General features: G+C 40.8%; 1 protein-coding gene across 2 annotated transcripts in view; it reads left to right on the forward strand.

Annotated features, from left to right (window-relative positions):
- Positions 1-14,530, forward strand: part of ZNF423 (zinc finger protein 423) — a 230,447-nt gene that overhangs the window by 128,723 nt on the left and 87,194 nt on the right. For both annotated transcript variants that reach the window (XM_062007647.1, XM_062007648.1), the window contains 2 exons: positions 3,025-6,248; positions 12,917-13,001. In XM_062007647.1, coding sequence (XP_061863631.1) covers positions 3,025-6,248; positions 12,917-13,001 — 3,309 coding nt within the window. The remainder of the gene's footprint in view (positions 1-3,024; positions 6,249-12,916; positions 13,002-14,530) is intronic.

Genomic DNA, 14,530 nt, shown 5'->3' on the forward strand with positions numbered 1-14,530 from the left:
CTTTTCTTCAATTTAATATGGTGAGTTAAAATTAACAGGGCTATTTTTCATTCCATAAAGAGATTAATGATAATGACTTTTCCCTAATTTCTTCAGTTTAGGCCTTTAGTAATTTAGTATCTTGTTTGTAAGGAAGTCAAGGTAGGTTGTTTCTGTGGCTTAGTTTCCCAATTCTTTTAAATTGTAAAACTATGAGAAAGCAATGAAATAAAAAGAATCCAAAGTTAAACATGAAAATCAGTGACAGATCTGAAGCAAGCTAACAAAAAGAGATAGTATTTGCTTTCAAGTGTCTATGTAAGTGCTTCCATTTTTATTACAAACCCAGCTTTTCAGTCTGAGAAATGTTCATTTCTTAAAAGTCAAGTTATATTAGTACAGCAAGGTCTTTATGCATCACTCACAAAGTAATACCAGCTTTCTTTGATTTTGTTTTCTGAATACCCCAATGTGTGATTGAAGAGCAGCAGCTGGAGGGGAGCTGGACCTATTTGAATGTTAGAGTATATTTTGAGGTAGATGTGTTTGTTTCACAGGAAAGAGACCTAAGATTTGTTCGATTTGCTGGGTAGGCCGGTGTAATGGTTGGCATAAGCACACATGGATGTAACAAAGTTAAAGCGGTTGGCCCAGCTGGTGTTACCACTGGATTTGGCCCATTGCATCTTCAGTTTCAAAGCTGAACAATGAAGCTTTATTCATTGGGGCCTTTTTAAGTTCTCCGATGTACTTCTCCCTAGTGTAGTCCTTCCTCTGTGTGCCGCTGCCCAGCACAAGGGACAAGCAGTCTGGCTGCAAGAGGGAAGATATTTAAAATACACATATTTTTATAATAGTTCCTGCAAACTGGACATTTAAAATTATTCTAATTGCAGCCAGTAACCCTGAGTAGTAAATAACACAATGGTGGCGTGCTTTTTTCCCCCGTTGTTCTTTTTCTCTCCCCTTCCTCTCACCCCCCTCCCGCTGTAGACAGCAGCAGCAGTAGCAAACGCAACATGTGCTGCCCTAGTTCAGGCCCAGCATCCCCCTCTTGCTCCCCTTTGTCTCCTTTCCCCTGGAGGAGCCCAGCTGGCGAGAGGAGGGAATTAGCCAGCCCTGAGCTACCGGCACCTCCCCAGGGCCCCTAATCCAGGCGCTGGCAGCCGGCTGTCTCCTTCCCTCCGATGGCCCGTGGCCACAGGTCCGTGGGGATGGAGCCCTGGATGCGGCTGGCGGCAGAGCTGGGGGGCTGGGGCAGGCGGGGGGCCGGGGGCTCCCCGGGGCAGAGCGAAGCTGCGCCGGCAGCAGGGCAGGCGGCAGAGGTGGCTGGGATTGGGAACAGGAGGCTTTGTTGCAGATGCAGAGAGGCTGGTTCATGGTCGGGGGAGTGAAGCCTGTGAAAAGTTTACATAAAAATCAGGGGCTTGTCGCCTATGCTTTGGGTTTGGACTTCAGCAGGCGCGGAGGGGTTAGATGAGTGCAGACCTTGAGCATCTTAGCATGAGTGCTTTCTGAGAGCCAGGGTGTGTTTGGTGAGCGGGAGGAAGTGCATTCTCGGTGTCCAGCGTTGCTCAGGAGCAGGAGGTTTAGTTAAATGGGGGAGAGGAGCTCTCTGGGGAGCACAGGCTGAGGGGAATGAACCCATGCATCCTGGAAAACAGATAGCACCTTGTGTGGGACGAGTTGTTCAGTATGTGATTATTTGGTTTAGTTTTTCCAAGGTAGCTCTGCTCTCTCTTTTCATGGGATGAAAAGGAAGGGCTTTGCCAAAGCAAGCGCTGCCACAGGAGCTAGGCTCTTACAGTGGTGATATCCTCATTAGCCGAGCCTTTCTTTGAGAGCTTCTCTGCCGTACATGTGCTCTTCTCCGCCTGGTGACTCTGTAGTTGGCAGGCACGAGGAGTGTGCGTGTGGCAGCCTACACACACAGTTGGGGATTTTTTTATTGGTTTGTTTTAGTAAGAGCTGAAGTAGGAACATTAAATGTTTTATAAGGACGATGTATCTGGAGAACCAGTTCCTTTTTTTGAATCTCTGAATGTCTACGTGGTCAGCGCCTTTCCTCATTTACATGGGTGTTATTTTTGCTTCATTCTGTGGTTCAGTTTCATATCGGACTAGCGGCATTTTTACTTCACTCAACATCTCTGCGTTTATTGGAATTAGGATATTTGAACTCGCTCTCTGTTTCTTGTTAACAATTCTGTTTATGAAAGCTGCCAACATGTTATGTATTTTTCCTAAAATGACTGTTTTGCTGCTGGAGTTGGTGCTGTGCTTCTCTATAGTAATATCAAATTATAAAATATTTTCCAAGTCTCATATTGAGCAAAGGAAACAGTGATTAAAACAGAGGCTGGGCCATTGTTGGTTTATCCTGAAGTTGATTCTTTTGTGATGTCTTGAGATCTCCAATGGTGATTTTCTGGGCTTTCAAAATTTGTTTTTGTACCAAGCAGGCGACATTACCTTTCATATGAATGAATGTGGTAATGGTGCAGATCTCTTCTCTGATTTTCTTGAGCTGTCTCAGATCTGATGCTTTTATTTCACGTAGATGTTTGACTCTGCTTTTGAGCAGCCTTTCATCCTGTTACAGTTTTGAGACAAAAACGAAGGATTTTGTTAATGGAGACATTACTTAAAATGATCTTGACGTAGCATTTAAAAAGACCCACAAAATCACAGGTGATCACTTAACACTGTAGCTTTTCAAAATGTTTGTATTGCTTCATTGCACATTGTGTTTTGTTTTCCTTATTCATTGTTTATTATTTTACAGTGCAGTGAGCAGGTGTAAAACCTGCTAAAGAAAAATGCTTTTTCTTACTACTATATGTTGGCATGTTTGTGAATTATGTGTACAAATATATTTTTATTTCTCTTTCTCCAACCTCCTTTGAAATTCAAGAGATTTTTTTTTAGTTGATTTTTTTTTAATGCTGTAGTAGCAGAAGCCCATAGTGTTGTTGAGAGCTTTGTCCTTATTTCACAGATGCACTGGGAATTGTTTTTAATCTCCTTTCTGCTTTCCCATTACAGATGGTGATGACGACCCACAACTCTCCTGGGTGGCTTCATCTCCCTCCAGCAAAGATGTTGCATCACCCACTCAGATGATAGGAGATGGGTGTGATCTCGGCATCGGGGAGGAGGAAGGGGGGACTGGCCTGCCATATCCCTGTCAGTTTTGTGATAAGTCCTTCATTCGCCTGAGCTACCTTAAAAGGCACGAGCAGATCCACAGTGACAAACTACCTTTCAAATGCACCTACTGTAGTCGGCTTTTTAAGCACAAGAGAAGTAGGGATCGCCACATAAAGCTTCACACGGGGGATAAAAAGTACCATTGCCATGAATGCGAGGCTGCGTTCTCACGCAGCGACCACCTCAAAATTCACCTGAAAACCCACAGCTCCAGCAAACCCTTCAAGTGTACTGTGTGTAAACGTGGGTTTTCATCTACCAGCTCATTGCAGAGTCACATGCAAGCTCATAAAAAGAACAAGGAACATATGGCAAAGACTGAGAAAGAGGTGAAGAAGGATGATTTTATGTGTGATTACTGTGAAGAGACATTCAGTCAGACTGAAGATTTGGAGAAGCACGTAATGACACGCCACCCACAGCTTTCCGAGAAGGCAGATTTGCAGTGTATTCATTGCCCTGAAGTATTTGCAGACGAAAACTCGCTTCTCTCACACATTCATCAAGCCCATGCCAACAAGAAACACAAGTGCCCTATGTGCCCGGAGCAGTTTTCTTCAGTGGAGGAAGTCTATTGCCACTTGGACAGCCACAGACAACCTGACTCCAGCAATCACAGCATCAGCCCCGACCCTGTCCTGGGGAGCGTGGCATCCATGAGCAGCGCAACACCCGACTCCAGCGCCTCGGTCGAAAGAGGTTCCACCCCAGACTCAACCTTAAAGCCTTTGAGGGGACAAAAGAAAATGAGGTCCATGGACAGAGAGGATGGCCAGAACTGGTCTAAAGTTACTTACAGCTGCCCGTACTGCTCAAAGCGTGATTTCAACAGCCTTGCTGTTCTGGAGATCCACCTGAAGACCATTCATGCAGACAAACCTCAGCAAAGCCACACATGCCAGATCTGCCTTGATTCCATGCCTACACTGTACAACTTGAATGAACACGTGAGAAAGGTGCACAAAAACCATGCGTATCCCATGATGCAATTTAGCAACATTTCTGCCTTTCACTGTAACTACTGCCCGGAGATGTTTGCAGATATCAATAGCTTACAAGAACACATCCGTATTACTCACTGTGGCCCAAATGCTACCCCTCAAGATGGCAACAATGCTTTCTTCTGTAACCAGTGCTCCATGGGCTTTCTGACCGAAGCAACCTTGACTGAGCATATTCAGCAGACTCACTGCAATGTAGGAAATTCAAAATTGGATTCTCCTGTCATTCAGCCAACACAGTCTTTTATGGAAGTTTATTCATGCCCTTATTGCACAAACTCCCCCATTTTTGGCTCCATTCTGAAGCTTACAAAGCATATTAAAGAAAACCACAAGAACATTCCTCTGGCACACAATAAGAAGTCAAAAGCAGAGCAGAGTCCAGTTTCTTCTGATGTTGAAGTCTCTTCCCCTAAAAGGCAACGGCTTTCTGCTAGCGTAAACTCCGTGTCTAATGGCGAATACCCATGTAATCAGTGTGATCTAAAGTTCTCAAATTTTGAGAGTTTTCAAACCCATTTAAAGTTGCATTTGGAGTTGCTGTTGAGGAAACAGTCTTGCCCTCAGTGTAAAGAAGACTTTGACTCCCAGGAGTCTCTTCTGCAACATCTCACCGTACACTACATGACAACTTCAACTCATTATGTATGTGAGAGCTGCGACAAACAGTTTTCTTCGGTGGATGATTTGCAGAAGCATTTGTTGGACATGCATACTTTTGTGTTGTATCACTGCACCCTTTGCCAAGAAGTTTTTGATTCCAAGGTATCTATCCAAGTGCATCTGGCAGTCAAGCATAGCAATGAAAAGAAGATGTATCGTTGCACAGCCTGTAACTGGGATTTTAGGAAGGAGGTGGATCTCCAGATCCACGTGAAGCATAGCCACTTGGGGAACCCGTCAAAATCTCACAAATGCATCTTCTGTGGTGAGACTTTTAGCACAGAGGTAGAGCTGCAGTGCCACATCACGACCCACAGCAAAAAATACAACTGCAAGTTTTGTAGCAAAGCTTTTCATGCCATCATCTTGCTTGAAAAGCACTTGCGGGAAAAACATTGTGTTTTTGATGCTAGCGCTGAGAATGGTACAGCTAATGGCATGACTCCAACAAATAAGAAGACAGAAGGAGCAGATATCCAGAACATGTTAATGAAGAATCCGGATACTTCCAACAGTCATGAAGCCAGTGAGGACGATGTAGATGCTTCTGAGCCTATGTATGGCTGTGACATTTGTGGGGCTGCCTACACTATGGAGGTCCTCTTGCAGAACCATCGTTTGAGAGATCATAACATCAGGCCTGGGGAGGATGACTGCTCCAGGAAGAAAGCAGAATTCATCAAAGGTAGCCACAAGTGTAATATCTGCTCAAGGACCTTTTTCTCAGAAAATGGCCTTAGAGAACACATGCAGACCCATCGAGGCCCAGCCAAGCACTACATGTGCCCCATCTGTGGGGAACGCTTCCCATCGCTCCTGACCCTGACGGAGCACAAAGTCACTCACAGCAAGAGTTTGGATACAGGGACGTGTCGGATCTGCAAAATGCCGCTTCAGAGCGAGGAGGAATTTATCGAGCACTGCCAGATGCATCCAGATCTCAGAAACTCCCTCACCGGGTTTCGCTGTGTTGTCTGCATGCAGACAGTCACCTCTACCCTTGAGCTGAAAATTCATGGGACGTTCCATATGCAGAAACTGGCAGGAAACTCTGCAACCTCATCACCCAACGGCCAGGCCTTGCAAAAACTCTACAAGTGTGCGTTGTGCTTGAAGGAGTTCCGGAATAAGCAGGACTTGGTGAAGTTGGATGTGAACGGCCTTCCCTATGGCCTGTGTGCTGGATGCATGACCAGGAGCACCAATGGACAGTCTTCGGGCTTGACTCCACAGGAGGTGAATGAGAGACCGTGTGGCAGTCTGAGGTGTCCAGAGTGTAGTGTCAAATTTGAAAGCGCCGAAGACCTAGAGAGCCACATTCAGGTAGACCACCGAGACCTGACACCTGAGACTAGTGGCCAAAGGAAAGGTACCCAGACGTCCCCTGTTCCCAGAGTAAGTACAGCTGAACTTTACAATGTCTGAGGGATAAAATCTAGACCTTCAGTGTGACTGAGAATTGATTGATGGTGTTGATTTTTTTTTAAACTGTCACTTTGTAAAACTACTTGCGCTACTAAAAAACTCAACAAAACAGGAAGAAAGGTAGAGTAACAAATATTGACAAATTAGATGTTGCTTAGCTTTGTAGGCTTCTTGATTCCTAGTGTCAGTGCATCAGATTTTTTTTACATTTAAACTGCCCTGGATTTACCAAAAGAGAGCTGAAACACTTGAATTGTGGGGATTGAGTTTGTCCATGAATTCTGGGAGATCTGGAAAAACTGGGACATTTCCATGAAGAAAGGAGATGCTGAATATCTAAAACAAACAAAAAAAATGTCCAGTCTGTCATACCTGAGGAATGAGATTTTTTTGTTAACAGGGAACTAAACATGAACAGAAGAATAAAAGAGAATTTGACAAAAAATGTAGCGAATTCCACCCTCCCTCCAAATTCTCACCTAAAACTCTGCTAAAGAGCTCGTCCTTATGGATGTGTGTCAGGGCGAATGGTGTGAGGCTACTTGGATGTCTGTGTGCATACATGTGTGCTTGTGTGTGTGTGTATGGTTTTAAAAGTGTTTTTCAAAGAGTGTTTCATGGCTTTCCTGTAAGAGAAGTAATTTTATTAGCAAATCTAGAAATCATTGCTTAATGCAAGTTACATGTAAGTGTGTTCTCCCTTTATGTTCACAGATAGCCTCCTTTCCCATTTCTTAGCTTACAAGATACTTGAGATCATACAGATCCAAGTAAGGTTTCAGAAGCCTACTCAGGAGATTAATATCATTTGCAGTTTATAGCCTTTTAAAATTATTTGTTGACGTTTTGGTTCAAGAATGGGCCAAGTCAGTCCTTCCTCTGTCAGGAACAGATGGAATGAGAAGTAGATTTTGGAAATCTTCTCGGGAGACCAACAGCAGACACATTTGAGTATTGATATCATCTGACATTTTTAATTAAACATGATGGGGTGAGATTTTCAAGAGTATCTAAGGAAATTAGGCACCCAACTCCTAATGAATAATTCCAGCCGTAGATGCCTGTTTATGTCAATCTACTAATTAAAGCACCCACAAACACATCTTACTGCATTAAAAGAACCTGAAAGTACCGTTCCACTAGAACACCAGAGGCATAGTACATAAGAGAAGACCCAAAGTATGTCCTGAAGATGCAGACTGAGATGCTTTCAATCTTACTGGTGCAGGCTGTATCCCCAGTGCGACCTGTCAGAGCAGAGTGTTGGGGTGTGCGGGCAGCAGCGCCTGGTGAGTTGGGCCACGTGTGAAGCATGGCACTGCCTGCCTCAGTGCCTACGGCCCTCAGCTGCCTTTGGAACTAATCCCACAGAAAGTTTTCATTCTTTCTTTTTTTTCCCCCAGCTTTTTTAGTAAAATAGCTACATATTGTTCCTTCTGAGGGTGGTGAATATGTCACTAAGCCTCCAGACACACACACCTAGTTTTGCAGAACAACAAGGAATGGAAATATCCCTCCTTCAGTGTGATAGTTTTTGAGTTTGGCGAAGGCTCTGACTTGGTCATTCTCCTTCCTTCTCCTTTATTTCCTTCAACATTCTTTAAACCACCCCTGTTCTCTTAGGTAGGGCTAATTTTTGTTTCATATGGGTATGCCTGTAGCCTAAAGTATTACCTTTTCTTTCCTATCGACTCTCAGAAGCAGAATACGTGGCCATTTTTTTCTCTTATTCCTTCCTTTAACTCTTGCTTTTCAGTGACAGCTTCCATACTTATTCTCTCAGGGGAAAGTTTTAAGTTCTTCAATAAGGTAAATGCTTTGAATTTCATCCAATGAGGAAAGGTCTTAGTTCTTTTGTAAAAGATAATGAAAAATTGGCATTTGTGATGATGGGAAATGGTACCTTCAACAAGTCTCTGGCCCACAAATGCTGCTCTTGGAGACCTTTATGGTGTGCTTCCCAGGAATAGGTATATTGTTAGGAATAATTCATTACCTTACACTTCATTATGGGTACTAGACTCGAATTCTGGTATCAGTGCAAGTGGAAAATATTGATGTTTCACTGAGATCTCTCAAGGCCATGAGTGCTCTCTGTGTCCACCTAGCACAGAAGCTTTCAAAGAATTACACTGTCTTTTAAATGATGATAAATCTCTGTATTTCAAGGATAGTGTTTACCAAACTTCACTGGCTTCTTAGCAAAGCCAAGCAAGTTGAGCACAATCTCTCTTGTCATCTTGTTAGTGTGCTGCACACAGGTAAACAGCATTTTATTGGAGCAATCTTAAGTGCACAATGCATGTAGAGTAATCTGCAGATGTCCAGAGAAGAGCTGCTTCCCTCCAATTCTTCAGCACTTCTACGTTTCTTTTTTTTTAACGCCTTATTGATTTTTTTTCTTAAGCAGAAAAGCAGCTCAAGATTAGGACAATGTACAGTCACGAAGAAAATCTAACCTCTTTGTATTTTAAGTAGTAGGTATGTATTTCAGAGTAAATAAGAATAAGCAGAATGAAATCCAAGCAAATGGATAACATGATGATGACATACAAAATCCTTAACTTCTTTCAGTGCTAGAGATTACTCCAGCAGCAGCTATACTTCTTGAATTGAAGAAGCAAATGTAGAAACCTAAAGGAATTTCAGAAAAAAACCTTTAAATGAAGATTTAACACCAGAGTGAAAGAGAAGAAGAAAATAAATATTAGTTCTTGATGAATAAAAAAGAAAATATTTGGCAAGAAAGATAAAGCAGGAGAAAAAGAACAGTTCCTTTTTACTATAGATATTTTAAGTTTGTGTATACGTGCACATGGATATAGCATCACAAAGACTATGAGCTTGTTATGTTTTGTTTGGGTCTTTTAGTATTGAAATTTTTGAGGTTTAAAAGTGCCTGCTGTATTCTATCTTTCTCATAGTTTAGTAGGGCAAACAACCAGGAAGAAATATCTGTGAACTGATCACCTTTGTTTCTAGGACATCTAAGATCCAATCACAATAGCCAACCAAGATAGATTTCCAAATGGACAAAGGTTTGCCTTGTGTGCATGGCAAAATCTGCATTGGGAGCTTAGTTACTAGATTTTAAGTCAAATCAATGGTCTTCTGTAAGGAACATCACTTAAGAGGAATAGGTAAAATACACCTTAAAAGATTGCTCTAACAGCATTTTGTGTTTGTTTTTTATAGTTTTACATGAGCTATGCTGTTTGGATAGGATGGAAAGGGTTTTTTTTAAGATGAGCATCACAGGTGGAGGTGCCATTGCAGTATCTGGTACATATATAGCTCAAGATCTTTTTTTATTCTGTTCCAGTCTCTTCAGAGGTAATGCTTTCACGTTTTTCTGAACATATTTCTGTGCGTAGGAGCTTCAGTTTTGAATACATTTTATTAATTCCTTTTAACCAGTCTGCTACAGGAATGTGCCTGTCTTGAGAAACATGACTAGTTGTTTAGTGCTGAGATTAGTCGTTGCCCCTTGTAATACTGGAAACAGTCACATTTCAAGCGGCTCTTTCTCTTACATGGGTCTGTCCTTACTTTCTACCATAGTTACAATGAACAATGCTTGTTTAACATTGACAGTTGCAAAGGCTTACACTTCAATTAAATTCCTAACTTGAATGGTGTGACTATTTTTAGCCCACCTAGGTTATTTGGACTGAAGAAGCAATGGAGATGGCATAGAAAGTTGGAAGAATGAACCCTATTGTGCTCCTTTACTCAGTTCTTTTTCTCCTGCACACTTTCTTGGACTCAATTCCTTCTCTTTGTTCTCCCCCACACCCTTTCTCTTCCCTTGTAAATCCACTTGAATGGAGGAATATTTTCTTTGTAGAACAGTAAACCATTTCCAGATTTAAAGGAGGACAGTCTGGAAAACCCATGGGAACAATAGTTCCTTCAGAAAAGAAACCAAAGCCCTCTGTTGTTATTAGTTCTATTTTGTGCTAAGGTTAGAATTAAATATCTTGACTTAATGGGAACCGAGGTCTCAGCTGAAGGCCTGCTCATTTGGTCTCTTATGTCACCTAGATGCAGTCACCTAAAGCCGCTTAGCTCCTCAGAGTCTCAGCAGCTTTGTTGTCACCACTTGTGAAGAAAAAACTTTTAAAATAGCACGTGGCCCATTAATAATGTTTGTGAAGCCATGATACCCACAGAAACCATACTAGAAGATCATATTTGGTACCATAAATATCACAACCTTGTATTAAAACTAGTGCTCCCCATTTACTGAGAGGGGAGGTCTAGTTTTGTGACATTCTTTTAAAGATAATTGTTAATGAGCCAAAAAATCAGCTCTTCCATGTCTTGCACATCCATGTGAGTGCTAATCTAGCTATAGTTATTTCATGACCTACGTGAGGCCATTTATTAACCTCACTCTATATCAAGTGGGATACCCTGTCACCTCAGTTAAGCTGCTCTTGTGCATGTGTCTCAGCTGAGGCTAAACATAATACTAAGAGGAAGTCTGAAATCTGCCCTCTTCTTTGAGGGATGATCATACCAAACAGGGTGTTTTATAAGTTTATGACACGGAGTGGAGGAGTTTGCACTGAGTCTGCGGATAAACAAAGACATCCTGTCTCCAGATCTGTTAGTAAGGAGCTTTCAGAAGCACCAAAATCAATAAAAAAAAAAAAAAGACTCATTTGTCTGTGTTTAATATAACTTTAAAGGTTTGAAATAGAGTTGAGCTAAGTATTGTCCTTTTAGCTAGTTACTTAGGGAATTCTCATAACAGAGATAAGTGTTGAACAAGGCACAGCACTTAGCTTTGAAGTTTTAAAGAAGAGGAAGGTTTCGAGTTTTAAATGTGACCACATGAATCATTCACAGCCCAATCCCATTCTTCTCTTCCAAGGATTTTGTGTTTTGCTTTGTTTTTAAAGTTAGAAGCCCTCAGCATGTGTATGCCAGTGTGTTTGAGAGGACATGTGTACGTATGTGTGCTGTGCTCGTCTGCTGGAATAGACTCCCAAGAAAGAGTGCTGCAGAAATCCAGCTGCTTTTCCATTAACAGTCTTGATTTCCAAATGGACTCCAGGAGGATACTTTGTTGAGCTGCCTAGGGATAACTAGCCAATCCAAACTATTTCCTTTTATATGGTTGGCTGTGTCAGGTTTGGGCCAATGGAGTATAGCCTTCTTCTTATTATCATGTTAATCACCCATTGCTATTTTAGCCTTGAAAGCCCTGTCTGTGTGCAAACATGAAATCATGGAACATACGTAACATCCATAGCCTGATGCATTTGTTATTATGCTATTACAGCATGTTCATTAACCTCCAGCAGGCTAACTTGTTGCCATTGATGACATGGGAAGTAGTTAAGAAGCTCTTGGCAGCACCTAATTTGTTCTTTCCTCAGCAGGTGCTTGAGGAAATTGGATCCCATGTGCAGAGGGGATGACAGCCACTCCTGTTTAACTCAAAACTTCTGACTTATTACTGCTGTCCTAAAAATGGGATTCTATGCCTAGGTTTGGGGTGGAGGCTGCAAGAAAAAATAATGTGCATCAAAAAATTCACACAAAATATACTTGGAAAATATTTTGCTTCAAAAAATTTAAGAGAATGTAGTTTACTGAATTGAGTTTCTCAGGGTTAATGGTTTAGGGTTCCCATCCATTCCTCAACTATCTGAGCTTGTGGATACAGACTTGCATGCTCATGCTCATCCCTAGTGGCAAGTATTGCAATAAGAGTTACTCTCTAGGAAGACACAGGCACAAAACCCCCAATTTTTCTAAATTGCAAGTCAAAAGATGTTTATTTAGATAGCATATTCCCATGCAGTGAATGAACATGCACATTAAACCAAAGCACCCTACTCCAGCTTTGGGAAATAAGAGTTTTTGCAAGTGTACAAAAGCTTAGTGCTTGTGTTTTATTTTTTTCCTAACTTGAATGTCTATTTGTAAATATGCATTTTAATTTCTACAAATGACTTATTGGATTTTTTTCCCTGTCATGATGCACAAGTAATGCATGAGTGTCAATTTGAGTGCAAACCCCATTTTCCCTATTTGAATAAATGGCTCATGTAATTGCCTCTTCACACTATCTCCTGACTTCTGCAGCTAAGCCTCCCTGGTACAACTTTGAGACAGAGGAAACACACAACAGATTGTGTTAGGAATCAATTCTTTGTGGTAATGCTGTTTTTCCAGGATTTCTGATGGGAGACCACTAAAAAATGTATTTTTTTCCTTTTGTCTTTCACTTCCTCAGGTAACTATAGGTGTTTTGCCTGTATTTTGAGTTTAACTAAGGATGGAATCATTGGAGAAGTGTATCTTTTTCTGAAAATAGAGTTACCTTTCAATGTCTTTTATTTCACTCTGCAGTGAAATTATTGTTCTGGATTAAATGACATGACTAATCTCATGGCTCACTCAGGTTTTCAAGCAGTGTCATTTGAGATTTTTGAAGTTGTTAGTTACAGGTTCTGTTTGTGGTCCTAGCAAAGCCTAGTCCAGCTTGGTGTCTTGTTGGGGATACATGAGCAAAAAAGGCCTCAGTGGAGGAAAGCTGAAGCACATAATATGCTGTATTCATGATCACACTTGCCGTATGCTACAGTGCAGTTTTCTCTAATCTCTTTTTGGTTATTAAACAGAAAAAGACCTATCAATGCATCAAGTGCCAGATGACCTTTGAGAATGAGAGAGAGATACAAATCCATGTCGCTAACCATATGATTGGTAAGACATTCTTTAAACTAGGCCACTCATCGGCTGCTTGTTTTTCGCTGCTCTTTGAAATTCACTATTCTAATAACTTGTTAATATTCATGCTGTAATTTATTTTTTTATCTTTCAAGGAAAATGATTTTGATGTAATGATTCTTCACTTCAAAGCTTTTTAAATATGTGGTTATAAAAGTGTTACTGCTGAGCTTTTTTCCTTATCCTTTTGAGTCCTCATGTAGCATTTTCATTTATATTAAAATCAAACTTTTGACAGTATCTTCCATTTGATAGCATAAATTTCTCTCTATCCATGTAAAAAGTACTTGCCAGTTGTCAACCACTTAGGAGCAATTATGTTTCAATTTTGTATGTCATGACATTGAATAGATTTAAACTGCTAGCATTTTCCCAGCTAAGTGTGGTGAATTCCTGAGGAACATTGTCAAAACAAAACACTTACAGAGTTATTTCACTGGGTTTTTTTTTTCTTTTTCCAGTAACTCTGGACTTTAGAAAGTTCAACTTTTCAGACATCAGAGTGTTTTAAAAATCGGTTCTTGCTGCTTTCTACTACAGTCCTGTTGCAAGAGGTTGTACTAAAGTGTTATTGTAATCTGATGGGTTGTATTTCTGCTGCAGCTGTGTGATTGCTTTTCTGATGAACACAAAGAAATGTTTTTCCTGTCTGTACAGATGTTATAAATATATGTGTTGGCCCAAGAGGTCAGTTTATTTTGATGCATAGACCACAAAGGAGTTACTTACACATGCCACTGTAGGCATATGTTGAACGAGATCCTTCAAGGACCCTACAGCACACTCTTTGTCTCATGTTCTCATGCAGCATTTATCTGCCATAAGCATAATAGTTTTCCTTCAACAATTTTACATTTAGGAAACTATCCTCCAGTCAATGTATGTATGTAACTCCTGTTATCTTTGAAGTGAATTATGCATAAATACCGGAGAGAGAGAAATATGCACTGACACAGTCTTCATACCACCACCCCCAAATGAAAAAGATACATGTCAGTCACAATATTTTTCATCTGAGAGCCAGGCAGGAGTTTGAAGACAATGTCAAGCAGGTTAAGATGAAGATATCTAAAAATGTTTGCCTTTGTAGCAGGTGTTAATGTAATCTTTTGTTTGCAAGCTTGAAGAGTGAGATCCCTGTTAATTGGACCATAGTGATTTCATGTAGCTCTCCCCTAGTTTGTTGGGGTTTTTTTAAGTAGCTTGAAAGAACAAAATCCTTAGGCAAGCTTAGCACTTATTTCAACTTAATTTGTGATCCAGTAAAACATTTTTAAATACAAAGGTCATAAGGTGCTGAGTTAATGTTCTGCTTGATTCGAGAGGAGAATTCTTTTTCCTTTTGGAAATATGCAATTTCTTCATTTTCCAGTAACTGGTGTGTGCTGTTTCTTTATGTATATCAACAAATGAGTGCTGTCTGGAGTAATACATGATGAGAGGTATATATATATAGATATATATATATGACATTACAAGATTTTCTATTAGTACTATTGGAAAAC

This window comes from Colius striatus, chromosome 14, assembly GCF_028858725.1.
Source record: "Colius striatus isolate bColStr4 chromosome 14, bColStr4.1.hap1, whole genome shotgun sequence".
Lineage (NCBI taxonomy): Eukaryota > Metazoa > Chordata > Aves > Coliiformes > Coliidae > Colius > Colius striatus.